At 38.4% G+C, this 27,779-nt stretch overlaps 2 protein-coding genes across 3 annotated transcripts in view; one reads left to right on the top strand and one right to left on the bottom strand.

Moving 5' to 3' along the window:
* Window positions 1-5,162: 5,162 nt before the first annotated feature.
* Window positions 5,163-18,985, bottom strand: LOC149086294 (uncharacterized). Of its 2 annotated transcripts, none has more exons than XM_089232316.1 (5): window positions 18,820-18,985; window positions 14,874-15,011; window positions 10,869-11,009; window positions 9,102-9,176; window positions 5,163-8,368 (listed from the first exon to the last, which is right to left on the bottom strand). In XM_089232316.1, exons 1-5 carry the CDS (start codon window positions 18,826-18,828, stop codon window positions 8,267-8,269), a joined length of 465 nt encoding a protein of 154 aa, XP_089088442.1. In that variant the 5' UTR covers window positions 18,829-18,985; the 3' UTR covers window positions 5,163-8,266. The 2 variants fall into 2 exon arrangements, with proteins under 2 accessions (XP_089088442.1, XP_089088443.1); XM_089232317.1 differs by having other exon boundaries at window positions 6,485-6,596; window positions 18,820-18,982.
* A 161-nt stretch (window positions 18,986-19,146) lies between these two features.
* The window catches only part of IntS2 (integrator complex subunit 2), a 49,465-nt gene continuing 40,832 nt past the window's right edge, over window positions 19,147-27,779 (top strand). The window contains exons 1-3 of the mRNA XM_089232315.1: window positions 19,147-19,526; window positions 22,825-22,963; window positions 23,057-23,156. Of these exons, the coding sequence (XP_089088441.1) occupies window positions 19,243-19,526; window positions 22,825-22,963; window positions 23,057-23,156 (523 nt within the window). The 5' untranslated portion in view covers window positions 19,147-19,242. The remainder of the gene's footprint in view (window positions 19,527-22,824; window positions 22,964-23,056; window positions 23,157-27,779) is intronic.

Below are 27,779 nucleotides of genomic sequence, written 5' to 3'. Positions count from 1 at the left end.
AAGATTTCTGAAAGCAGTCATGCTTTTTGCAACCAAATTTTACTTATAAGCTTTATTTCTTAGCATTAGTTTTTCTTCCCCCATGGGTTTCTGTCTCTGCCCCCGCCCAACCACCTCTCATGGATTCCCGTCCAATTGATTTTCACCCAGGGCCACAAAGGTTGAGAACCACTGGTTTAAAAAGTCTGCTTTGAGATTGAATCAACCCTGTTTTTTAATGCAGCTGACTTATATAAAATGAGGATCAAAATGAATATTGAATCAATTTTTTTGTCAATGTAGGACCCATGACCATGGATAACAGAGGAAATCCCCCATTTGTATGAAAATAGTTTTATATGACAGGTATGAGAGACTGTGGAGATTTCATGAAACTTGCCAAAAAATATATGATAAAAATCTTTTGACTTCATTAACCTGCAAGAATAGTTGGAGAAATGCTTCTCTCAAAATGGCAGGGTAAAAAACTTTTTTGTCTATTGGCTGACTAGGGAGACCGGCTAGTGCTTTAGCCTTGGATGGTGAGTCCATTTTACCATCTGGGAGAGATGTCTTCACACACACTTGCCCCCCCAGACTGAGGTGTGGTCAAGTTACCGGGGACTCCGCAAGGATGTAGACAAGCCAATTTTTGATTGAGGGTGGTGTAGCGTCTATCTATCTCGACCCCAACTTTTAAGAACAAACAAAAAAAAAAACATTGACTTTTATAGTAGATGGGGTGTCAAAATTATGTTTGCCCCCCCCCCCCATCCTGAGTTTTGTCCCTCCCTTGTGTCAATAACAATAACTTTTTATTGCGGAGCATCATCTGTTCTCAAAAATCACCCCAACAATGTTTCACAATTTATTAGAATTTACGTGCAGCTTCATTGACATTGTTGTTTTTTTTAGTGTTGATCCTGTTTCAGATGTATCGTTAAGGTCTTGAACCATGTATAAAAAATATATTGTTACCCTAGATATGTTTTTATCCTGTTATCCAAAAACAAATTATATTTTGGACTTCCAATGTATGTTTTTTCCCCTCTTCAAATATTTGAACATTGCCCAATATTTGTATGGAAATTTTATGGTACGGATAATGTTTTGTACATATTTTATTTTTTTCTTTCCCAAATAGTCATTTTTTATTTATCCAGAAGAAAATTTGAATGTGATGCTGATAAAATATTATATGTATAAATATATTGTCACGTGTGTGTTCGCTGCGTGAAAGCTTGTTTTAGAAAATTTTTCTACCTGAAGTTCTGCATGTGATTTATAAATTGGATCATGAGAACAGATTCTTTTTGTTACATTTATGGTTTTGGATACGCTTCTGTAAAGATATAGGATATTAATAAAATGCATGAAATTTCTTTGCATTCGTCTTTGGGGTCAACAATCTGGTCCCATCTTCTTAGTTCTACGCGTACAGAAGGGGTTCTTGTAGGGCTGCTGGTGACAAAATTCTTACTCGTATTTTGTAGCACTGACTTGAGCATCCCTAGAATTATTTCAGATACACCCTCTACGATCCAATAATCGCACTAAAGATCAAACCGATTCTCAAGAAGTTCAACCTAACAATCATAGATGTGTTTACTAAAAACTTAAGTTTCAAGCCCCTTAAAGATGCTATATCACAGAATGAAAAAATGGGAATTTTTATTACATTCCATGTGTTGATTGCCCTCTTGGTTATATAGGACAGACTAGGAGACCTATAAAAGCAAGATTAAATTAGCACACTCGCTGTGTTAAGAATCACGAATGCGAAAAATCAACTATCGCCGCTCACTGTTGGCAAGAGGGCCATAGATTTAAATTTCAGGAAGTGAAAGTTCTTCATGAAGTAAAGTCCACAGCTGATCTAAACTTCTATGAATACATACATATTCGAGCCTTCAAAAATATACTAATAAACGACAATAAAAATTAACATCATAGGTCGATGCCATGGCATAGATTCATTACAAGGGAATTCTAAGAAAATTTGAATAGACCAATTTGGTAGCTCCATTTCGGAAACAACCAATCAGGACACTGCATTAGTCTTACACATAGGCTCTCAACTTTATTCTGACCATGACGCTTGAAGTGAACAAATGTAGTTTTTCCCGCTGAACAACCGAGTCAAGATTTAGTATCCAGCCGAACTGGGATCTTTGGTCAGCATGAGTAGTGTTATATGTTCTTCCTCTGAAGCCTTATTTGTTGGTGATTTCTTAGTAAGAAATTTTACGACTGGCAAAAGAGTTGGATTTACCAGGTGCAAAGGCAAAATTGTGCTACTGTCTACGTACGGGTAACATGTTTAATTTAGAGATTGTCATATTGGAAAGGGAAATTTGCCCATTATTTAGCAGCGATGATAGAAGATTTTCAGCATATCTTGTTTATGAGATATCGTAGTGGCTGACAAAGAATTGTGTGAATAAACAAGTGGCTAACCATCTATTGTAGCAATTTCTCAAGGCTTAGTTAAGGAAAATTGCAAAAACCAGAACAAAATTTCCCTACCTTTAATCCTTCAAAGGGATTGACTCCAAATTCAGTCTCATCTGATAAACCATTGCTCACCCACTAACGATTTCGATTTAACTTTCTTCTGTTCCTTTAAAATACAATCAAACTCAGTTATAATGGCATTGGTTGTAATAACACCTTTTATAGCATCAATACTTGGCCGTCTGGGCTAATGCCCCCCCCCCCATACTGAATAATGTTAATGAAAATGCCACAAACTCAGATATAAGTACACATTTTTCATCATTTTATAGCATGGGAAAATTGATTTTTTAAAAAGTTTGACACTTTGACATGCTAATTAATATGGCCTGTATTCCTAAAATAAATTGAGGAGCCAAAAAAACTGGTACAGGCATTCATATGCAAATAAAGAGATATGGAACCAATCGGAGTACGGCGCTGCTGTCGGCAACGCCTATATAACACAACAAGTGTCTGGCATAGTTGTTAGATCGGTTACTGCTGCTACAATGGCAGGTTATCGAGATTTAAGTGAGTTTGAACGTGGTGTTATAGTCAGCGCACGAGAGATGGGACATAGCATCTCTGAGGTAGCGATGAAATTTGGGTTTTCACGTAACGACCATTTCACGAGTGTACCGTGAATATCGGGAATCCAGTAAAAAATTTAATCTACGACATCGCTGTGGCCGGAAAAAGATCATGCAAGAACGGGACCAACGACGACTGACGAGAATCATTAAACGTGACAGACGTGCAACCCTTCCGCAAATTGCTGCCGATTTCAATGCTGGGCCATCAACAAGTGTCAGCGTGCAAACCATTCAACGAAACATCATTGATATGGGCTTTCGGAGCCGAAGGCCCACTCGTGTACCCTTGATGACTGCACGACACAAAGCTTTACGCCTCGCCTGGGCCCGACAACACCGACATTGGACTGTTGAGGACTGGAAACACATTGCCTGGTCTGACGAGTCTCGGTTCCAATTGCTTCGAGCTGATGGACATGTACGGATATGGAGATAACCTCATGAATCCATGGACCCTACATGTCAACAGGGGACTGTTCAAGCTGGTGGAGGCTCTGTGATGGTATGGGGCGTGTGCAGTTGGCGTGATATGGGACCCCTGATACCTCTAGATACGACTCTGACAGGTACGTAAACATCCTGTCTGATCACCTGCACCCATTCACGGACTTGGAAAATTTCAGCAGGACAATGCGACACCCCACACGTCCAGAATTGCGACAAAGTGGCTCCAGGAACACTGTTCTGACTTTAGACACTTCCGCTGGCCACCTAAATCCCCAGACATGAACATTATTGAACATATCTGGGATGCCTTGCAACGTGCTGTTCAGAAGAGATCTCCACCTCCCTCTTACTCCTACGGATTCATGGTGTCAATTACCTCCAGCACTACTTCAGACATTAGTCGAGTCCATGCCACGTCATGTTGCGGCACGTCTACGGGCTCACTGGGGCTCTACACGATATTAGGCAGGAACCAGTTTTTTTGGCTCTTCAGTGTATATCTATTCTATAATATGAAATCGTAATCTTGAAAAGGGCCTGTTTCTATGCAATGGAAATCAGTTAAGTTTTTCTGTTATGGAAATCGGTAATGATTTTGGGTGAAGTTTTCATTTAACTCTTGAATATATCGAAAACTATTTGACCCATCGGGACCAAATTATCTGTATGTACTGAGAGGCATGGCCCCACATTCTGCAGCAGGGCCTCTAGGCTGGGATAGTTGGCGGGCCCCAAAACCATCATTTTCACAGGCCCAATCTATGGTTAATTTATAGTGTGAAAAATCAAAAGTGGTAAGAATCTTTCCGGTCCCTGTCAGCCCTGCCCTTGGGCTGACAGTGGCATGGAGGGCATGCAGAGAGGTATGTATAATATACATATATCGGTGCTTGCAACACACGGGGTCAGGGTACTACGCAGGGCATGGCATTGCACATATACCCTCATGGAGAAGTTAAGAGGTTTCATTTCCTTGGGCCTTTGAGGGATCTCATTGTTTTCTTGCTACTTTAACATTAAAAAATTTCTAATAGCAGAAGCCTAAGATATATTCAGTCTGGGCCCCCCATAAAAATATGCGAATCGGGTCCCTGCTCCTTGATTGGGCAGCCCTGGATTTGATTTATTGTTAAAATGAATACAAATAAAAAATTTTTGTGGCCGTCATGGTGGGGATGTTTGACAAATCTCCAGGTCGGGGGCCCCCATGCAAAAGTTGACAGGTTTAATTTGGGGGGCCTTGGATGAATCTTGTTGTTTAATATCTTGTTTTAAAATTTGCAACATTGGTAACCCAAGATAAAGCCAATCTGGGCACCACTAAAATTATGTGAATTGGGTTCCGGGAAATTGGTTGGGGCCCTGGAATTTATTTGTTGTTAAAATGAATACAAGTGAACATTTTTCATGGTCCAACAGGGCTCCAATCTGGAAACCCCCATGGAGAAGTTTTCTGAGGGTACTTGATCACATTTTTTTTTTTTTGTCCTTTATTATTGTTTTTTGTAAATTATCTAAAGCTGGTGCTTTGATGAAGTGGGACGAAATAAATACAATATGTTGTGAAGAAAAGGGAGGGTGGCCGCCACAGGCGGACAGACCTCCCTTAGTACTGATATATGTATGAATTAAACAATAAACAGTAGTAACTGAACATTCAAGTACTTTATTCAATCAAAATAAGTACATAAAAATTTCATGGAAATTCATGTTCAACACACATTTTCAAAAATAGTTTGATAAAAAACTTGTTAATACAACATAAACCACTATCATCATGATGTCTTTAGTCAGTATTTTCAAATGAACAAACGGGGCGATTTCTTAATTTCCTTTGTCTCATTTTACTGGCAAACCATAGATCTTAGAAGGCATACTTCCAATTAGAAAAAGTATTCAAATTATGTGTAGACCTCAGATACATCATTTATTCTGCAAGGGGTTCTATATTTATTGAAATAGAAAATAATAACTTTTTATACTCCTGAAAAACTCAATTGGAAAGTTGTTACCCTCTCTCCAGAGGTTAAAGAAAAAAATTCTGTGTATTATTTGCTGACATATTTCATTTTAAAAATCTGAAAAAAAGTTGGGAAAGAGAAGCATAAATCAGTTCCTTCCCTGATTTTTAAATTCAAATATGTCAGCAAATATTGAACTTAAAAACAAAATTTTTTTGTTAACTCCTGGAGAGAGGGTAACAACTTTTCAATTGGGTTTTTCATGGGTATAAAAAATTATTTTTTTCTCATTTCAATAACTATACAATCCCTTGCAATATAAATGATGTACCTGAGGTCTACACATTATTTGAATACTTTTTCTAATTGTAAGTATGCCTTCTAGGATTAATGGTTCGCCAGTAAAATAAGATAAAGGAAATTAAGAAATCACCCTGTGTATATTTTATATACACTGGAACTTTGGTTAATGAACATAAAATTCATTTAGCAAACATGCTCGTAATCAAAAAATATTTGTATATCGAATCAAAGTTCTCCCATAGGGAATAACAGAAACTCAAATTATTTGTTCCACAGCCGTCTCTTACGCTAGCCACAATTCTTTTTGAAGGAGATGTGCAAGGTGATTCACTTGAAATTACAGTAAAACCTCGTTAAGTCATTTTTCTTCGAGCCCTTCCAGCTTTCATAGACAACAATGTTATTAAACTCTCGTTCATTTGTCGTTAATTTCGGTTAAATCGTCACTATGAAACAAGTTGAGAGAGTGAAACATATTTTTATGGATTCCATTAAAAAAAAGCTTGCTAACAAGTTAACAGAATTGTCATATGCTTAAAAATCGTCATAAAAGTGTATGTACCAAAACAGAACAGATTAAGTAACGAAAGTTACTCAGAGGAAGTTCATTTGCCAATGAAGGACTTTGAAATGTTAGGGACTGTTCAAGCTAGACCTGATTCCTCTGTAGAGCTTGAAATTTAAATGAAATATCTTTGTTGAAAAAACCAGACATTATTTCCAAAGTTGAGGTCTTCTAATGTTTACTTTTCCTGCTCCCCTCAAGTCAGAAGTGGGTCCTGCATTCGAGATTACCTTGTAGTTGCATCAATAACTACTGATGAAGAATTAAAATTCTAAAATTAAATTTCACCTGTATGTAAAATTAATGTACAATAGTTATGTTGTGAAGAGAAACTAATTATTCTAACAGTTGCTCTGATTAGTCTAAATTAAAAATTACTATATAAATCAAAGTGTACCAGTATATTTTACCACAATAAGTTAAGTAATGAAAAAGGTAGAGTTTCTATTATTTTTTCTTTTGAAATCTATAAATTTTATTAATATTGTAATTTTGATTCATATTTTAATGTCATAAGATTTTTACAATATTGCACATTGAAACTGGCAGCACTTCGCTTAAGTCGTCACTCTGCTTAAGCCATCATAATTTTTCGATAATATGAGGTGGCTTATCAAGGTTTTACTGTATTGCATTTACACAATGAAGGCTGAGTACAGTGTCCACCAATACACATCTAGATGTGAGATTGACACATCAAAATCTGATTTTACTCCTCCAAAATTCATTGAGGAGTGAAAATACCGCTTCAAATTTTAGGTAATTTTTATTAGATACATTATTTCCCACTGATAAAAACTCTTTTTTTAAAAACTCCCCTTAGAAGAATGAAACTACTCTTCATAATTATATTTTTGGTAATACTGCTTGAGCATTTCCTTAATGATACGGAAGAGCATGGGATCCTAGCTTTCATCAACACCAAACAAGCGGGTGAGAAAATCCATTTTTTTAAATACGTTATCTGGTGGGGGCCTTAAGTAAAAAAAAAATTTCACTAGCGCGGGCGATGACTTATTATTTTTTTGTCAATCATTGACTCCCACTACACAGTTGGATGCTCTTTCTTCAAAGTGGCCGGAAACTCCACGCAGTTCCAGATCACTTAAGTGGCCTGTGGAACATTCCCAGATCACTAGGGTGACCAGCAGCATCCAGAGCATGTAAGTAACACACAGCAAATTTACAGATTTGTTCAAGTGGCCCATGACATGTTTTCAAGCCAGTGAAGTGGCACAGACTTTCCAAAAGGTTGAGCACCCTTGCTTTAGTATATGCATTACAAAGTTTTTTTTTTTTTTTAACACATCAACTGGTGGTGTTTTTAGTCCACCAGCCTTTCTATTTGGCACACCAGCACAGAGGAAAATGTTCACACCTAGGCTATCACTTTGTTTTTTTTGTCAATGATTATTTAATCCCATAACACTTTTGAATTTTTTTTTCTTCCAAGAGCAGTCCCACCAGTTTGAATTTCTTATAAAATAGCCTGTATGCTACTTGCATTAAGAGAAATATCTTGTTTATCAAGTCAAAATATGTTTAAAATTTTTGATTAGTGATTTGCAAGATGAGCAAAGTTCCACTGTACTTTGATTTTTGAACATGTTGTCCAGCTATTTCAAATGACCTGGATCCATTTTTCCAGGTGTTTGTCATTTAATTTTATGTCAAGTATAAAGAAAAAGGTTTATTCATTTTAATGTTTAACGGAACTCATTCAATGAATATTAACCTCAGCTTGATGAAGGGTGACGTCAGTGAATATTCAAGGCTCTATTTCATTGAAATGGATGATGTGGTTAATATGTTCATGATTCCTATGATGAAGGCACAAGATACGTCAGATGATTTGATTGTCGTTAAACATACTAAAAAAATACCCCTTAAATGTACGTGTATTTTTAAAATGACTAGTACTTTTAGCTGCTTGATGCACTCTTAAAAGAGATCTCACAGCACAGGCAATTTATGCTCTCACAATGAGGAGCTTCGCACGTGCAGGAACAGGCTCCACTACCACACTGCAATCAACAAAAAAAAAGTGAGGAAAATATTTATATAAACAGCAGCTAACAATGAGAACTTGTATGTGGTGTCAATATCATGATTCATGAAGCTATCAGGGCTTGACAAATCCCAGGCACCAGGTCGCCACAGTAACTAGAAAATCTATATTGGCGCTTAAAATTTTCTACGTGATAGCTGAATCAGATTCTAAGGATGACACAAAATTCTCTGATTTCATAGAAATGGGTCATCCCAGAGAATTTGAAAAAAAAAATTATTTAAGACTGTTTTTACAGTGAAAAAAAACCATGTTTGGCTTCTAAAAAATTTGGGTCAGCAACTAATTTTTTTATTTGTCAAGCACTGATAGCTATAATCCTTGTAGGGTTATGTGGACATTACGAAAAATAGCCAAACTTGTCACTTAAAATTTGCCAACTTGTGCACACTTTGATTATGAAAACTTAGCCTTCCAAAAAATATATACATAGCAAAACACCTACATAATCACATTTATGGGACCACATAAATGTATCATTATAAAAGAGTTATTGTTATACAGTAGATAGAATATATTATCACTATAAAAAGTGTATTGAGACCAGAAAATAATATTGTTATGCAGGCAATTATTGTTAGTGGGTATCATTATATACGATTCAAATTATTGAATGGTTATCAAAAGAAATGAACTAAAGATCATGCATAGAGTTTCCTTAACATGGATTCATACATCGATTTACTTACAGAGTAAGCTTTTCCTTCTTGACAACACTGGAAACTTGCCCAGTCACAAATAAAAAGCTCCACACAATTCAAACGCTGATACAAAAAGAATTAATAAATGTAAGGTGGTGTTTCAGTAAAATAAACAAGAGACAAGTTGCGAAAATGCAGAGGTATAAATACTGTCATGATTAAGTATGGAATACTGATTTTATTTTTATTATGTTAACTTATGATATGAGTGCACTGAAACTGACAATTCACTCGATTGCACCCAACCTCCCCATCTTAAAAAAACCTCTTATTACCTGCCAGTGATGGCAGGCTTCATTTCTGTGTCTGAATAAATCTCCAGAGGCACCCAGTCTCCATGGGACAATGTGATGAAATCACTTTTTGTGATAGACATCCAGGCTGTATCAGTATGGAATACTTATACTTTACATTCATTAACAGCATATGTTTGATCACAGGGGAGGTACATGCCCGAGAATCCACTGCATCCTGCTTAGAAGTCATGGACAATATGGAATTATTGCTTGCTTCACACAAGGTCTAAACACGCAGCTGAACTCTTGTCTTTATTAACACTTTGAAAGAAGTAAATGCACTAGGGCTAATTAGATTGGGACCTAAAATTTATTGCAGGTTTCAAACTTTTTATGCTCACACAGAGGTTGATACATACATCCTTTGGTACTTTAGGTGAGTATCTTATCGACCTGGGCTACCATGCCCACAGAAATGGTACCCCTTCAGAAACTGGTCAAAATTTTATCAGCAAATTATATATCCTACCCTAATGCCAGTCACAAAGAGAGAAGTTTTCCCCAAAAAACTCTTGCATTCTTTTCAGGCATTAGTGTACTAAAACCTAAGTGTCTGTATAACCCTCCATCCCTTACGCAAATAGAGAATCCTTGATACAAGCAAAAATTAGAAGGAGGCATGAGCTTTACAGTAATGTTGTCCTTATGGGTTCCTAAAGCTCTATCAATTGCTTTGGCAATGAAGGCTCCAGCAAGATTTCAAGAGGCATGTGGAGGAGATAAATAAAATAAATTGAATGAAAAAACTGCCTATTTTTTTCGTGTTCAATATATCCCCAGGGGAAAAAAATCTGTACGCAAAAGATTTTCATTTCAGAACCACTTATGTGGGTGCTCTGTCATGTGTGCAGACTCACTGCATTACACAACACAGCAAAAACTTGATAGTGGGCTTAAAACAGCAAAAGAAAGCAGAACAACTTTGAACGGAGCAAGGTTTGAGTTGTCAAGCAGTTTGTCCCGCATGGAGCGAGTGTGCTAGTACCAATCATCGTACCAGAAGAAGAAAATGTTGTTCAAATAGAATGTGTGTGAATGAGCCAATTTTTTCCAATGTATCAACTTCTAGTGGATCATGTTCCAAGTACAAGGATAAACAATATTGTGCTATTTGCCATCCACCTCAAAAACCAGTTTTTCTGCAAATTGGAGTGGCGTAATGCTGTGTATTATATACTGTATATGAGGTTACTTTTAACAAAGAAATTGAAGGGAAGTTATGAAATCCACACAACACTTACTATACATGAAAATTGTTTGTTCAGGTTCGAAGACCGTTCTACGTTTGAGTTAGTTCTCAACGTTTCCCCAACACTAGTGGTTGACATCATCAGGAGAATTGCAGTCTATTACTTGTTAGTTTTCTTTTGACTAGCCTCACTATAATCATCAATATACCTGTGTTTACATTCACAGACAACAGAAAAAAAAAATATTTAAGCAATATTTGACAACTCACCTGTCGAGCAGGGCATACAGCATCTAGACATCCGTCCACTGTTGGATGGCGGCAATCACATTTGTAAGCACAATTTCTCAAACACTGACAGCAATCGGATGATAAGTACTTGGGAAAACAGTCTCTGCAAAAACCTTGAGACTAAACATATGAAGGAAAAAGATCAATAATGTGATGCACTTGAAAATGTAGAAAATATGATTCAATGCAAAACATTGTGCTCAAATAATCTTATTTTCATAGCGTTTCATTGATTGTTGTTTCAAGTAAACAAAGACAAAACTTATTTTCATAATGCACCTCATATTAATACATACTGTGTGTTCAGTACTTATTTCCATATTAACAATTTGTTTTTTTCCAACATGAAAACTTTGGCGGTGAGGCAAATGAAATGGCCAAGTTGAGACTTGTGTGTCCCAGCAAAAAGTTGAGTGGGGAAAAACCTTTCCTAAGCAAAATGATGATTATATGAATGTCGACGCAGGGCTGGACTTAGGCAGCTGCAAAGCAAAGCTACCCTTAGGGGTATGTAACAGGTGCAGTTGCACCGGGCCCAACGTTTTTGGGGCCAGCATTTAGGGTAATAATAATTTATTTCATAAATTATTCATTTTCACCAATTCTGGAATTACTTTTTTCATAGATTTGAAATTGTTTTTTAAAAATAATTCTGAAGTGATTTGGCTGGCGTTAACTGATTTTTGATACGAAGATTTTTGGAGGACAAAAAGTTTTGGGTTACCCAGGGGCCAGAACCTTGATGCAATTAGAAAATTTGGTGGTAACCTTGCTTATGGAATCTAAACCCTGAATCTTACTGTGCTAGCCATTGCCAAATATTACCAAACAGTTGTTCAATTACCTATCATTACTAAAACACACATAAAAATTGCTGTTAGGTCTGTCTGTCATATTTTTTTGGGTTCTAACGAGAGGTATAGTCAACCAAGACACAGGCCATCTTACTGCCTCAACTGAAGAGAGGCAAAAATGATGGCTATTTGGTGAATTTTGTCTTTTCCTTGCCAAATTGAAACATTTCTTTTGCAGCAATTTTCTTTACGTGTGCAACAGCATTTGTGGAGAAAAAAACATGGGCAACAGACTGTTTCCTAGATAAACTCTTTGGGAATAATTTTTCTGCCCAAAAAGTTGGTATTTTTTGCAACCTTTTCCTGCTGAAATTCGAGAGAAATTTTTTTTTTGTGAAAGTCAGGAGATAAAGTAGAAATTTCGGAGCTCCCGGCCAATAATTATGTGGTTGGTCCTGATATCTTAAGCCAGGTCTATTGTCCTACAGACATTCTTCCAATTAGAAAAAGTAGTCAAATAACGTGTAGACCTCAGATACGTCATTCATGTTACAAGGGGTTGTATAGTTATTAAAATAAAAAAAATTACCTTTCTATACAGTCTCCATAAACCAAATTGGAACATTACCTTCTGTCCAGGGGTTAATGAAAAATTCTATGTTTTTAAGTACAATATTTGCTGACATATTTGAATCCACAAATCAGAGGAAAATCGAGAAAGAAACAGCATAAACGAACGGATGCTTCTTTCCCTGATTTTTGCTGTTTGTTTCCTAAACTTTTCTCTCATTTTTGAATTCAAATATTGCACTTTTAAAAACATGTAACTTTTTCGTTAACCCCTGGAGAGAAGGCAACAATTTCTAATTGGTGTTTCCAGGACACATGTCCATATAAAAAGTTAATTTTTCCTGTTTCAATAACTACAGCCCTTTGTAAAAGAAATGACATATCTGAGGTCTACACGTTATGTGGATACTTTTTCTAATTGTAAGTATGCTTTCTAGGATCAACAGTTGCTGCAAGGGGGAGTTATCTTCTATGTATCCTGTGTGTACTGATAAGCCTTAGAACATCTTTTTCAAACTTTAAAGATAGGCAAGAAGTATGAAATATGTACAGTAGACTCTCGATAATCCAGCCTGTCCAGTAATCCGGCTTTTTTAGGCGGGCTTATCTTTGAGCATAGAAGATGAAAACATGTCAGTGCACAGAATTTTATATTAGATTTTTCTAACTAACTACCAGCCCCAAAGCAGAATGTGCCAAAATGTGCGACGTACGTCGCAGAACAATCAGTGCTGTTGCAGAACAATCTGGAAGAATTTTAAGAATAGTGTAGAAAAACGTTATTATGTACATGCAAATTTTTACCGCAGAACATTTTCAGTCAGCTGAGGGCTCGTTGCAGAACATCGCAAAACATTCTGCTTTGGGGACTTCCAGTAATTCAGCAAATTTGGTAATATGACACACCATGGTCTGATATGTACCAGATTAACAAAAGTCTGCTGTATCAACAAAAATAATTACAGTAGACTCTTGATAATCCGGCTCGTCTTGTCATCTGGTGTCTTCTGGTGGGTTTTCTTTGAGCATGTGTGAAAATGTGTCAGTGCATGTCTGTGCGCAGAAATTTATATACAATTTAAATAGGCTTTTCAATAAACTCAGTAATCTGTACTGATATACAACAGATGAACAAGAGTCTACTGTATATAGCGTGAGTAAATATTTTATTTATTTCCTCAATACACACATAAATCTGCAATCATGTACGATTTCATGTTTTTAAAATTGAATCACCAGCTGTTCATGAAACCACATTTCCATGAAGTTTCTACATGACTGATGAATTGATACAAGGAGACCAATGTATTAAAGAATGAATACTCAAGTTGTGCCCACAATCATTTAACCTAATTATGTAAAAATGAACTATAAGCAGCACATTTACAGATCACTAGTGTCCTGTGGCATGTTTACAGATTACTCAAGTGTACCACGAAATATTTACAAGTGACCTGCGGCACAGTTCTAGAGCACTTAAACGGCCTGCAGTGCAGTTCCACATCGTTAAGTTACCCAAGTAGCATTACTCAAGTAGCCCAAACCACATTTACAGATAATTCAAGTGATCTGCGGCACATTCCCAGGTCACTTAAGTGAGCTACAACACAGTTTGGGAGCACTTAAGACTCCCGCAGAATATTTATAGATCTCTTAAGAGCCCTGTGCATGCACAGAGATACTGGGGCATTGTCCTCCAGCATTATATCAACGGCAAAGCCGACTGATATAATGTATATCCACAGTTATGAATTTATATCATCATGCCCCATAGGCGGAGATTGACTTGGAAGTCTGGGGGGGGGCACGATGATGATGATGTCAATTCATATATACATATACATTAGATCAGTCGACTCCACTTTTGACGCTGGGGGGGGGGGGGCCCGTATCTACGCCCATGTCATGTCCCCCCCCCCCCCAAGTCCATCTTTGCCTATTGATGCGTGCAGGGCCAAGACTGTAACTGGGGGAGCAGGCAGGTCTGGTGCCCCAAATGTCAGACCAGAGGGGGCAAAATTTCACCCTTGAACATTGCAAGAGGGCAACAAAATGCATGTTTGCCCCAGCTGATCAAGCATCTAGCTGCGGCATATTTACAGATAATTTAAGTGGCGCACAACATGTTTTCAAATCGGGAAAGTCACTCTCTTACAGGTTGAGCATGCCAGGGGTCTGTCTAGCCAAAATTTGGGTCCGGAAATTTGAACCTTCACAAAATTCCATATCTGAAAAACGGACCCTTCACAAAATACAAATGAATGAAACCATGAATTCGGCATTTCATTTTTTTGTAATTAATATCAACTAGATTATTTCGCTTCCGAACAAAAAAATTACTTATGTTTCACAAAATTAATGATCCTATTCACAAAAATAAAGAAAATATTCACAAAAACCTACAAAAAAAATGTCTGGACATGCTGCCCCCGCCCATCTGCATGCTTGTATTAAAGTGTTACCATTTCGACCATACAATAAGAATATATCAAGCTGGAAAATTTGCTTTATATTGGGAAGAAAATCGAGTATTTGCAAATTGAGAGTTCATAACGTTTTTTCCCTCAGTCTTCAGGAGCAAATGTCATTATGAAAATAAGTCAAGAAACGAAATACTTACTATCAAGCACTTTCTGACTAGAAGACCCAGAGCAATGAGTAAAATATAGGCACAGGAAGCAAGTAGTAAAATAGCCGCCGTTGGAAGAGGCAGCGTTGATGATTGTGACTCATCATCTTCACTTCCTCCAGAATCGTCCTGAATTGAGATCAAGAGAATAAAAAATGATTTACATAAAAATTTCAAGGTGCCATCATGCTCTGAAATACAATCAAGCCTTGTTATAAGATTATTATCCTTGATCTCAAGGATCTTTTTATACTATCTCAAGGGAACCGAAAATTTCCTTCATTATATTTGGAGGTGAATTATTGGACTATAAATGGTGTCTAGGAGGTTCATTATAAGGCCTTCCTTACGTAAATAATATCTGAGCAGGAATTTCAAGAAATTTCAAATAGAGCAATAGATGGAGCCAACTGATTTCGGTTAATTCCCAACGCATGGCATGTCTTTTTGTTGGCACGGCAAGTTTTTGACCATCCAAAACAGAGATATGTCACACCAACACCTTCTTTCGGGCTGAATTCCCACTACATGGTATGGTGCTGCTTGACAGCTCTTTCTTTTTCAACCGACCCAATTTAATACTATTTGCTAGGGTTATCAGTGGAACGATAAGCGCTCGAGTGGTGTGGTGGTAAGATGCTCGTCTACCACCGTGATGGTTGCTGTCACTGTCCTGGGTTCAAATCTGAGGGAGGAATATAGATAAGATATTTTCCCTAACGAACTTGAGGTTACCACCAATAGACAGTGCCTTCGTTTCCAGCCCATCTCATTAATGGCAGTAAACTGCAATATAGCGAGATGACCAGGGTTGGTGTTTGGTGAAGTAGTGGAACGATAAGAACACCCAACATTGGGGAAAAATAATGTAAATATTATAAGTTATTATTATAGTAAAAAGGATTAGTTTTGGCAATTTTCTGCATCAACTAATCCAACATTATAATATTCGCAGATTTACTGGCAAGTTTATGTTCTCTCCCCATCTGTCTGCCGAAAATGGATGTTATATCGGGTGGTCATAATATCGAAAGAAAAACATATAGGAAACTTGTTATATGAAAACATTTGGGACTTATCCTACCAATCATTGTAATGGAAAGGTCGCTATGAAGTAGTGTTAGAGGTTGATTTTTTTATAGTTTTGCCATCTTTGGGCTACACAAATTTCCTCGCCCTTCTGTCATTCTAGTCTAATTTTCTTCACCACTCATCACTTAAACTTGCACCCCTTCGAACTTGCCCCTCTTGGCCCGCTTAGTCATCCTCCTCTCGGTGTAAATATGCCTCTGTCTCAAAACAAAGCCACTCTTTTGGTCACTCACATGCTTATACACTCTCTAGGTCAGGCCCATAGCCAGAAATTTGGTTTGGAGGGGGACCCAAAGTGATAGAACAATAGATTTGGCCATATTTTTCCCTTTTTAAGGGCATTTTCTCACATTTCGGGGAGGGGGGGGGGATGGGACCACAAGTCCTCCCCCCTCGCTACAGCCTTACTCTATCACTCACCAATGTGGTTCCTTACTCTCTAGGTCAGTCTTTTAGTCATCCACATGCTTGTGCGCTTCTGAGGTAATTTTTTGGTCGCTCACCGACCTGATCCCCTCATTCTCTTTGTCACACTTTTGTCATTCACATGCTTGCACACTCTTGAGGCAGTGCTGTCTTAACGCATGGCCCAGGGCCTCACAAAAATAAGAACTGTTTGAATTTTCTAGAATTTACAAGGTAGGGCCTCAGAAAATTTACTTGGCCCGGGGGCCCATGATGTTCTTAAGATATCCCTGTCTTAAGGTCACTCTTTTGGTCACTCACTGACCTTATATATTTCCTTATATTTTTATGGCCATCTTTTTATCAGCCACCTTGTTGGGCATTTTGCCTGTTGTGGCATTGTATTTGTATTTAGATCACTTTTTGGTCATTCACATGCTAACGCACTGTTTCTCCACTCACATAACACATAATTACACACTGTTTAGATCACTCTTTTGGTTGCTCACTGACCCAGTCTCTTGCTCTCTAAACCCAGGGAAATTTATGATTTTTGCTACCCCCCCCCCCCCCATCCTTCTCCTATTCTACTCAATTTTCTTCAGCACCTCAGACCTCAAATTATCCACGCCTCTGCACTGTTTGCCATAAACGTCATTCAGACTACCTAGCAAGTTTGCCACATTTTGAAACAAAGCATTATATTTCGTTTCTTCTTATTTTGGCATAGAATCTTCCTGATTGGCTCACAAATACCACATAGTGATTGGATGTGGGGCATAGAAATCGCCAATTCTGAGCCCGATCATTTCTTTTCCTCACGATGATACTGGTACGAGCAGGGAATTTTTTTTCCTGAACAGGCTATTCTGAGGAAAAATGGACTAGTTACTGATGTCACAAGCAGACTGCGGAGGCCTTCTATCTCTAGGTGGTGCTGGCTGTAGCCGCTTCCTGTGAATAATTATACTGTTGTAGGCCTGTCGCTGCAAAGAGCAACAGGCCTACAATGGTATAATCATTCATTCATTACACTTCACTCACTATGAGTTAAGAAAAAACTCATAGTTAAAAAAATTGATTGCAGATGACAGCACTACACATAACCCCCAAAGCAGAATGTGCCAAAATCTGCGACGTACGTCACAGAACAATTCCGAAGAATTTTAAGAAAAAGTGCAAAAAACACTATTACATGTATGGGGATTTTTACCGCAGAACATTTCCAGTCAGCCAAGGGCTCATCGCAGAACAGTGCTAAACATTCTGCTTTGGGGCACATAACAAGCATTACACAGAAACAAACTTCACGGGAGGTTCACTATACATACACACACATTCCAACATGTACCAATTCGTTAGAAGTTCCGAAAACAGGAATATGGACAAGGTGCGTGTTTGGTTTAATAGCCCCTTCCTGTAAATATACCTCAGTTTGGAGTCGTTGTAAAAAGCGTCTAATGCAAGAGCGCTCACCTTTCAGAAAGTGTGCGCCACTTGATATCCAGAAATGAGGTGCGAGTCACTCAGGTGATTTGAAAGTATGCCTCTTGAGAGATCAGTAAATGTGCCGGTGAGGGGGGGGGGGGGCTTGAGAGATATAGAAATGTGCAGCAGGGGCAAAGTGATCAGACAATACGCTTAGAGTCACTAAAATGATCTATAACTTTGCTCAGAGAGTCACTAAACTTCTTTCTTTTCTTTCAAACTGAGCACAACTCATGTCTATCACCATCTATGGGCGATTTACTACCTAGTGATTTGTCCCAGAAGTGTAACTGTGTGTGTACCTAACAGTCTAAGTGTGTATGTAATGTTGTGTTTGATTGTTCAGTGCTGCCATTTATATTTCAGAAGTGAAGCGAGGGATGATGTGTTATGATTAAATTACATTTATACTGTTTGTAGGTCTGTTGCTCTCTGTGACGAGACTTTTTAAAGGGGAGATCAGATGGCATTCGTGCCTTGAAGTTGAAACCACAGAAAACCAACTTCAACCACCACTGCGGCGACCGGGACATCGCGACGCGAGTCCGTCACTATGACCATACTCGACCACCACAACGGCAGTCACTAAACTGATCTATAAAAATGCGGGGTATCTATAAAAAAGGTGGGGGCCCTTTAAGTGATCGGTAATTGTGCGTCGGGCCGCTCGTGCGGTCCGGAAATGTACCGCGAGCCACTTGAGTAAACTGGAGGTGGGTCACTCGAGTGATTTAAAAATGCACTTGCGGTCGCTTAAGTGATCTGGATATGTGCCACGAACCCCTTGAATGATTTGATAATCTCTTCGGGGCCACTTGAGTGGTTTGGTAATTTGTCACAGGCCTCATCAGATGACTTCGAGGGCCACGAGTTGAGTATGTAGTCTATTGTATTATTTAAAATCCAAATTATTATATTTATAAATGCATCATTCATAAAAATTTATTGTTACCGCTCCCATCTTGACTCGACTAAAACTTGTCTCTTAGCCACAAAAAAATAAATTGAAAATTGGCATTCATAGCTGCGTAACAGCGGGATCTAAAAACTCAAAATACAATTTGTTTACAAATCGAAAAAACACATGCACGACGCCATTTGTAAATAACCGCAGTATTGCCATTCCGAAAGTAACTATGTCATAAGTTTCTCGATGACATCACGTAACATTTCTTTTCAGTAATTATACAGGGCTTTCGGCTACCTTTCCCTTGCACATTACCCATCAGAAAAATTCCACGCGAAGGAACAGAGGAAGTCAAAGGCGTCTCGATACGAGTAGAGGTAAACATTGTGCACTTCGCCTCAGAAAAGCAGACGTTGTAGTCGCCGGTCCTTCGATGCATTTGGTCACCGAATAGTTACGACGCCAGCCATGTCTTTCAAACTGTCCGTTTCGTCAAAGGCCTTCGCAGCCATTGAAAAAGTGAGCACCGATGAATTGTCCGACCTAACCGAAACTGAACTGCGACCCCTGTTGCCGTGCCTGGTTCGCATGGCGTTGTGCGGGCCGCTGGATCAGAGCTCCGACTGGTTGCAGAAAAGGAAAGTCATCCTTCAATTGCTGTCCGGCATCGAACTAGTCAATTCTTTGGTGGCGTTGCTCTCAATTGATTTCCACGCCTTGGAGGTGGATGTCAAGAAGGAACAGCAAATGAGGTGAAATATGAACTTTTAAACCTAATCACTTTTGGCGACTTTTTTATTTTAATTTTGTGACAATATAGGGAAGGGCTATCGTTTAATCTCGTTTTGGCAATGTGTTGGTGTTTCTCTGGTGAGAATAGCGTTAATAACCATGAGAAGTTGCCGAGAGTGAAACGGAAACATGCTTTCAGACGTCTTTCTTGGCAAGAAAAAATTCGTTTACACATCTCCTAAAAGGGATCAAACAATCTCTGTTGTTTGTAATGAGAAACTGGCATAAAAAACAATAACAGAACAACATTAGATGAAAACTGAGTAGTAGTATTGTATGGCAAGTTTTTTTTTTTTCATCTTTTCTCCGCTGCAACTCCAAAGCAAAGAAAAAAAACTGTTATGTACGCTGTAGAATAATGTCGGGAGGAATTTCAAGGGAAAAAACTCTTCAGTGTAGAAGATACATTATGGCAATTTTTACTGCAGAACATTTTCAGTCAGCCAGTTTTCTCGTTGCAGAAGAATGCCGCATAATTCTGCTTTGTGGCACTGCACTAATAATCCAAAAGTTTATATGCAGGAATAATCTAACGGGCATCCACACTTTTTTAAAAACCGTGGAATTGACCGTACGGTGCACTGGCCGCTGTGGTGGTCATAGTGAGGGACTCGCGTCACTAGGTACCGGGTTCGAACCCCACCGTTGCCACATGAATGAATGAACGCCAGGGGCTCTGCCACCGGACTTATCCTGTTGCTGAGATCACTTCCAGCCCAGCTACGTAGCAGAGTCTGGGACAAAATGAGTGCCCCTAACAGTCTGAGTGTGTAGCCTTGGTGTTGTGTTTGATATTTCAGTGCTGCCATCTATACTTCAAATTGTGAGGGAAGTGTAATGATTGAATATTTGTAACGTTGTAGGCCTTTTGCTCTCTGTGGCGAGACTTTTTAACAGGGAGATCGACTCGCATTCGCACCTTGAAGTTTGAAACCACAGAAAACCAACTTCAGCCGACCACCACTGTGGCGCCGGTGGGGTTCAAACCCGGATCCTCGCGATGCGAGTCCGTCACTATGACCACTCGACCACCACAGCGGCCACAGTGGTGGTCGGCTGAAGTTGGTTTTCTGTGGTTCCCAACTTTGAGGTGCGCATGCAAGCAGTTTGTAATGTAATCTTCTATCTTGCATAAGCTGCTAAATGTCAAATTTTTTTGTTTATCAACTCCATTCCTGTTGCCACTTATTTTTTGGTGTTATATATATGGTTTTGTTTTTCTCATTATTTATGCAGATAGATATGTATTGGATATTGTTTTGTGAACTCACAAGCTTGCTTAGCCCCTAAATGTTTTATAACAGTATTTAAAAATTTTAAATAAAGGAAAAGCCATACTTGTTACTACTACGCACAGTTACACTTCCGACAAACCAGTCACGACCCAGGCTCTGTCCCTCCAGGGATATAAGCCTTTTACCCTTGCGGGTTGGGTCGCACTGTGGAGTAAAGGACAGTTACACTTTCGGCACAACTCACTAGGTACTAAATTGCCCATAGATGGCGATAGACCTGAATTGTGCTTGGTTTACAAGAAAAAAAAAACAGTGCACTGGTACTAACCAATTTAAAAAAATCATTAAAATGCAACGTAAAATTTATGGAAAAATAAATTCCACAGGGTTTTTTGAAGTCGTTGGGAAGCCTCAGCCCAACAGAAACAATTTAACACCATAAAAACAATCGGGGGAGGGGGAATCAGACTTTCAACAAAATATGCAGAACTGCGCAATTAGAGTAAAAGGAAACAAAATCCTTCACTAGTGCATGAAAAGTTTCATCCAATCTCTAACATACCAACAGGTGAATATGCAAATGAGACATAAGCGGGTAATGTAGTGAAATTGCTACAGCTACAACCATAGATATGTTTTCGCTTTTATTTTGTCATGATGGCTTATGATCCACTCTCATCTCGGAATATAAATAATAAAAAGAAATGCAGCAGCTTACCACAATGCAAATATATTGGAATATTTGTAAATCAATAGATGATAGCTGGGACCAATTTTGCTGGGCGCTCACTTTGCGACACATTATTTTGAACTTCATGCATCTGAATTTTCATTATTTGGTATCGCATCAGTATTATTCTTATTATAACGATGCAGTTATCAATATTATTTCACTAAGCAGGTTTAAAGCCATAGTAGACAAACAAGACAGTAAAGTTAAAAAGTGATTTAGAAGTTGTCAAGGGAAATTACACTTACTGATTTAGTGTATTGAGTAAGTGTTTTACTCCTATCATCGAAAATTCTCAATCTCAATACACAGATTAATTTGTATTGAGAATTAGAAGAATATATTAGCGGCAACTTTGTGCCAAGACATGGATTGCAACCTGATATGCGAGATTAAGCAGTGTTGTCCTAAGAACAGGTTTTGTGTGGCGCATACAGCGTAAAAGGAGTGATTGGTTGAAAAAAAGCCCAAAATTCAGGTTTTTACAACTAATCTGCTCCCTCTCGCTGCATGAATCCGGTTCCTAGAAAAACCTGGGTTCAGGGAAGAAAAAAAAATTCTGCTCACCTGCTTTGGTGAAATGGGACTATTAGGCACACTTTTATTGGCGCCAACAAAACAGCTATACAGTGTTATAAAATAATAATACCCTCAAGTTTTCTGTCTACTTCTCATGTATGTACATCTCACCAGATGGCGTTATGAGTGTGTACTGTGCAAATAGCATGGATCATGTTACAACAGTGATGGGCATTTTCCTTGCACCTGAGAAAGGTTAGATTTTCATTGTTGTGAAGGAAAAAATTGTTTTGAAATATGTATGCAGAGGCAACAGCAGCGAAAAAGAACTCTAGAATGAGATTCCAAAAGTTTCTAATATTCTAAAGATGATGCAATGATAAGTAAAATGGTAACTAATGATGTGAAAGTGGTATTCATCATTGTAGCAAGGTTTCACTGTAGTTAAATAAATGAAAACATAGACATTGGACTCATTAGGACGGTTTTTCTTCAAAAAAAATATATACTTGGCTCCCAAGAAATTTGTCTGATGCTTAAATTTATATTTGATTTTTCAAGCCCTGTTTTAAGTGGTTAGCCACTTCACGAAGATTGACACTTCTTTTTTCCCTCAAAATAAAATAAAAAACTGCTTCTAAGGAATTTGGCCGTTGCCCAAATTTTCTTCCAGATTTTCTAAGACCTGAAGTTCACATTTTCACCTGTTTTAAGATATCCAGTCAAAATGTACTATAAAACAACTTTAAGTTGTGCCATTTTTTATACTTACAGATGTAAATTAGGCGGACATACCGGAGAAAGTATCTTGATTTCATCTCTACCGAATGGATTGGCCCTCGAATTCGAGCGTAGTGATGCTGCTAGGAGGTTGAGGCTTTTTCTTAGTGAGCTTTTGGCAGTGATGGCGCAGGTTTGTGCAGGAAACGTTTTCTGTGCATTGAAACTTGTATGGCAATAAATAATTATTATACATATTGAATTTTGTTTTAATATTTTCTTTTAGGTTAAAGAAGGGCTCCTTGATGGCGTTCATAATTCTGAATTGTTTGAGAGTATCGTTTACTTGGAGGAGATAGCCGATGTCCTTTGCATTGCTCAAGCAGGTGATTAATAATCATGTCTAAATATATATATTTTAATGAATAAAAACAAAGAACAAACATATGTACAGATACAAACATGTATATGATGATGCAAACATAAAAACCTTAGAAAACACACGATTTGTTACCGCAAGGGAACTTGAAGGTCCTTCCATCATGTCTACGAGGTTAATATTTCAAATATTTATTTAATAAATAATTATTTTTCCCCAGATTAAAAAGGAATAATATACAGTGAAACATTCATATCTCATAGCTGCCAGGTCTCCTGGGTTTCTACTCCATCTCTCAGACTCCCAAAAAATTCTTATATCTCCCAAATTTTTACTGATTCTAAGAAAATCCTTTGTAGAGAAAAAAACCTATCCCGAAAAAAAGTTTCATTCATTTTTTTATCACCAAAGTGACATCACATCAGATCACAAAATAAAAAAAACATTTTCGGGGAAAAAAGATAAGACTACCAAACACAGGCAGCATCAATTCCATCTTTCAATACCCAAAATAGAGGAGGTGACTTGTATTTGCTTTGCCCATATTTCCCGTTGAGTCTGTATGTCCCGTTTTAGTGCCGATCATGTTTTTTTTTGTGGTTGAAATTTGATTTTAGAGTAGTAATGATGCAGGACTATAGCCAGAATTTTTTTTTTTTTGAGGAGACAGCTGATGCTTTAGGGGAAGGGGGGGGGGGACAAGGTGATTGAATAATAGACTTAGAAATTTGCAATTTTATAACATTTAGGGGTGGGGGGAACCAGAGAAGCTCTCCCCTCGCTACGGTCTTGTAATGAAGGGTAATTAATTTTATGTACTGGTTGATGATGATTGGTGACTTGTGATGCTTATCGGTGATGGCTTGCACAATGTCATATGTTTGCGAAGGACAAAAGTCCTTACAATTTTACTTTCCTAGATAGTTTTTCAAAAATCCCTTTTATATTTATTTTCGTTAGGAATATACACTGAAGAGCCAAAAAAAACTGGTACACCTGCCTAATATTGTGTAGGGCCCCCGCGAGCATGCAGAAGTGCCGCAACACGACGTGGCATGGACTCGACTAATGTCTGCAGCAGTGCTGGAGGTAATTGACACCATGAATCCTGCAGGGCTGTCCATAAATCCGTAGGAGTAAGAGGGGGTGGAGATCTCTTCTGAACAGCACGTTGCAAGGGATCCCAGATATGTTAAATAATGTTTATGTCTGGGGATTTAGGTGGCCAGCGGAAGTGTCAGAAGAGTGTTCCTGGAGATACTTTGTAGCAATTCTGGACGTGTGGGGTGTCGCATTGTCCTGCTGAAATTGTCCAAGTCCGTCGGAATGCACAATGGACAGGAATGGGTGCAGGTGATCAGACAGGATGCTTACGTACCTGTCAGAGTCGTATCAGGGGTCCCATATCACGCCAACTGCACACGCCCCATACCATCACAGAGCCTCCACCAGCTTGAACAGTCCCCTGTTGACATGTAGGGTCCATGGATTCATGAGGTTGTCTCCATACCCGTACACGTCCATCAGCTCAAAGCAATTGTAACCAGGCAACGTGTTTCCAGTCCTCAACAGTCCAATGTCTGTGTTGTCGGGCCCAGGCGAAGCGTAAAGCTTTGTGTCGTGCAGTCGTCAAGGGTACACGAGTGGGCCTTCGGCTCCGAAAGCCCATATCGATGATGTTTCGTTGAATGGTTCGCACGCTGACACTTGTTGATGGCCCAGCATTGAAATCTGCAGCAATTTGCGGAAGGGTTGCACGTCTGTCACATTTAATGATTCCCATCAGTCGTTGTTGGTCCCATTCTTGCATGTTTTTTTTCCGGCCGCAGCGATGTCGTAGATTTCATTTTTTACCAGATTCCCGATGTTCACGGTACACTCGTTAAATGGTCGTACTTGAAAATCTGAATTTCATTGTTACCTCGGAGATGCTATGTCCCATCTCTCGTGCGCTGACTATAACACCACGTTCAAACTCACTTGAATCTTGATAACCTGCCATTGTAGCAGCAGTAACCGATCTAACAACTATGCCAGACACTTGTTGTGTTATATAGGTTTTGCCGACCGCAGCGCCGTACTCTGATTGGTTCCATATCTCTTTATTTGCATACGCATGCTTGTACCAGTTTTTTGGGCCCTTCAGTTTAGTTCTGCATAAAAATCTGCCTGATTCTCATTCTCCAAAGTTGGCAGCTGTAATGTCCAACTTATACAAATACAAAGTCCACAACAGACAAAATGCCCAACGAGTGGCTCAAAAAAGATGCCCATAAAAATATGGATGCCGAATGTATATCTAAACTATATCAAAAATACAGAAACCCAATAAAGAGCAATAAAAAACCAATAAGTATGACAAAATATAAATATACTGCCCTTAAAAAATTATGGTTGGTCTCATCTAAGTATGGATAGCTTCTCGATTTATCCCAATATGTTCATCGTATTTCTTTTTAAAAATGTCAATGTCATGTTAGAATTCACGTTGCTGGAAGTAAGTTATTCCATATTTATTGACAACTCTATTAGAGAAAAACTCCCTGCGACAACACAACCTATAATTATCCCTTATCAGTCAATAACTGGTGTCCCTGTGTCGAAGCAGTTGATTGACGATGTGTTAATAAGTCATGTCCATTTTATCTATCCCATTGAAAATTTTAAACATGTCTTCAAATGTAAACATCTTAAAAAAAATCAAGTTTCTCTCCATAGCTTAAGCTCTTTGTGCCATCAAGCCATGAAGTGGATAGACGAGAATAATATATTTGCAGATAATTAGCATGGGTTCAGGAAGGGGAAGTCATGTATTACTAACCTCCTTTGCTTCTATGATCACGTGACTAAGGCTTTGGGTAAGGGCGAAGATGTAGACGTTGTTTACCTTGATTTTCAAAAGGCATTCGATCGGGTCCAATATGGTAAACTCTTGAAGCGTTTACACGATATTTGGATAGGGGGCAACACTTGCTGAATTCAATAGAATTGTGGTTAAGAGATAGGTTGCAACGAGTTATGGTAAATGGGGAATTCTCTGGTTGGACAGACGTCACAAGTGGAGTTCCTCAAGGAAGTGTCCTTGGCCCCATACTTTTTTCACTTTTTATCGATAAACTCAATCAGGGTATCGATGGGATTACTAGCAAATTCGCAGATGACGTGAAGCTAATGGTGGGTGATTGGTGGTAATAGGGAGTTTTTACACGGCAACTTAAACAGGATTGCAGCATGCGAGGTTATGGTGTCGCAGGGAATTTTTCTCTAATAGGGCTGTTAACAAATGGAATAGCTTACCTCCAGAGGTAGTAAATTGTAACATAATTGACACGTTTAAAAAGAAATATGATAAGTATGTTGAGGTAAATCAAGAAGCTATCCATACTTAGAATAAGACAAACATAAGTATTCTTTATGGGCATTGTATAATACTTCATCATGTATACATATTGTTTGTAATTGCAGTTTTAATTGGGTTGCTGTATTTTTAAATATATGACATCCATATTTTTATGGGCATCTTTTTCTCAGCCACCTCGTTGGGCGTTTTACCTGTTGTGGCATTGTATTTGTATCTGTATAAGAGCACTTGTGGGTATTCTCTGCACCCCCTTGACCAAGTCAATGTCCTTCTGTAAGTATGGTCTCCAAAATCTAATGGCATACTCCAATCTATGACGAACTAACACCCCCCCCCCCTTTGGAAAAGTGGAAGGATCACTTTAGGAGAACACAAAAAGACCATTTTGAGAACGACTGTATGTATGCTTTTTTGCCCACTGTTGAACAATGTTCAGAAAACCCAAGTCGCTCATCAATGAGGATTCCGAAGTCAGTGATCCTAGAGGACCCTAGGATAGATATCATTTGGTCATGGTGCTTTGCATGCACATAAATTTTTTAGAAGATTTAGGACCTCCACGTCTTCCACTTGAATATCGTTGAATATATCCCCATGCAACACCTGTACATTGAATATTGTTTTCTCTATTAAGTACTGACACGAAAAAGTCATTGAAAGCACTATACACACCTATATTGTTCTCTATCCTACACCCTCCTATCGAGAGTGTGCCAAATGTCCCCTTACATCCATTATTGGCATACCTGAAAAATGATTTTGAGTCAGAGCCAATATTACCTGCAAACCTTGATTCAACTTTTTATTATCCCTTATAACTTTCTTCAATGCCCTTCTTTTTTAGTAAATGATGGCAGGTCACCTCTTCCACTTTTATATCCTCTGAAAGCCCTTCAAGATAGTTATGCATGTTATCAGTGAACCAGAGGAGGTGCAATGAACACACCCGCTTTTTATGAATAAAGGGTATGACATCAGGCAAAAAAGAGGAAAGTTTTGCAAACTTCTTGGTGAGTATAAAAAAAAAGGTTTCGTTTGGAATCAGCAAAAAATTATGGGTGCCGGTCTAATTAGCCTTCGCATCCAAAAAATGGCTGTGGCATGACAGAAATGATGAATGAGCAGATGTAATGTCAATATCTATCATTTGTCATGATTGAAGTCTTCCAGCTTATCCGAGGCTGTTCATTCTTTCATTGGAAAAAAAGAATACAAGGGAGTTTCGCTCATTTCGTTCAATGCTGATTTTTTTTCTTTTTTTTCCCTTTT

Source organism: Pholcus phalangioides, unplaced genomic scaffold (genome assembly GCF_987345545.1).
Source record: "Pholcus phalangioides strain wild (caught in Gottingen) unplaced genomic scaffold, Ppha-v1.0 ptg000005l_1, whole genome shotgun sequence".
Lineage (NCBI taxonomy): Eukaryota > Metazoa > Arthropoda > Arachnida > Araneae > Pholcidae > Pholcus > Pholcus phalangioides.
Note: the sequence above shows the minus strand (reverse complement) of the source record. Positions and strands in the feature narration are given on the sequence as shown.

Bases quoted from the DNA above. Each gene is read 5' to 3' on its own strand.
- LOC149086294 (XM_089232316.1), bottom strand. The intron at 11,010-14,873 runs GTAAGTATTTCG...TCATATGTTTAG, and splicing joins TAGTCAGAAAGTGCTTGATA to TCTCAAGGTTTTTGCAGAGA. The intron at 9,177-10,868 runs GTGAGTTGTCAA...TTTTTGTATCAG, and splicing joins CTGTATGCCCTGCTCGACAG to CGTTTGAATTGTGTGGAGCT.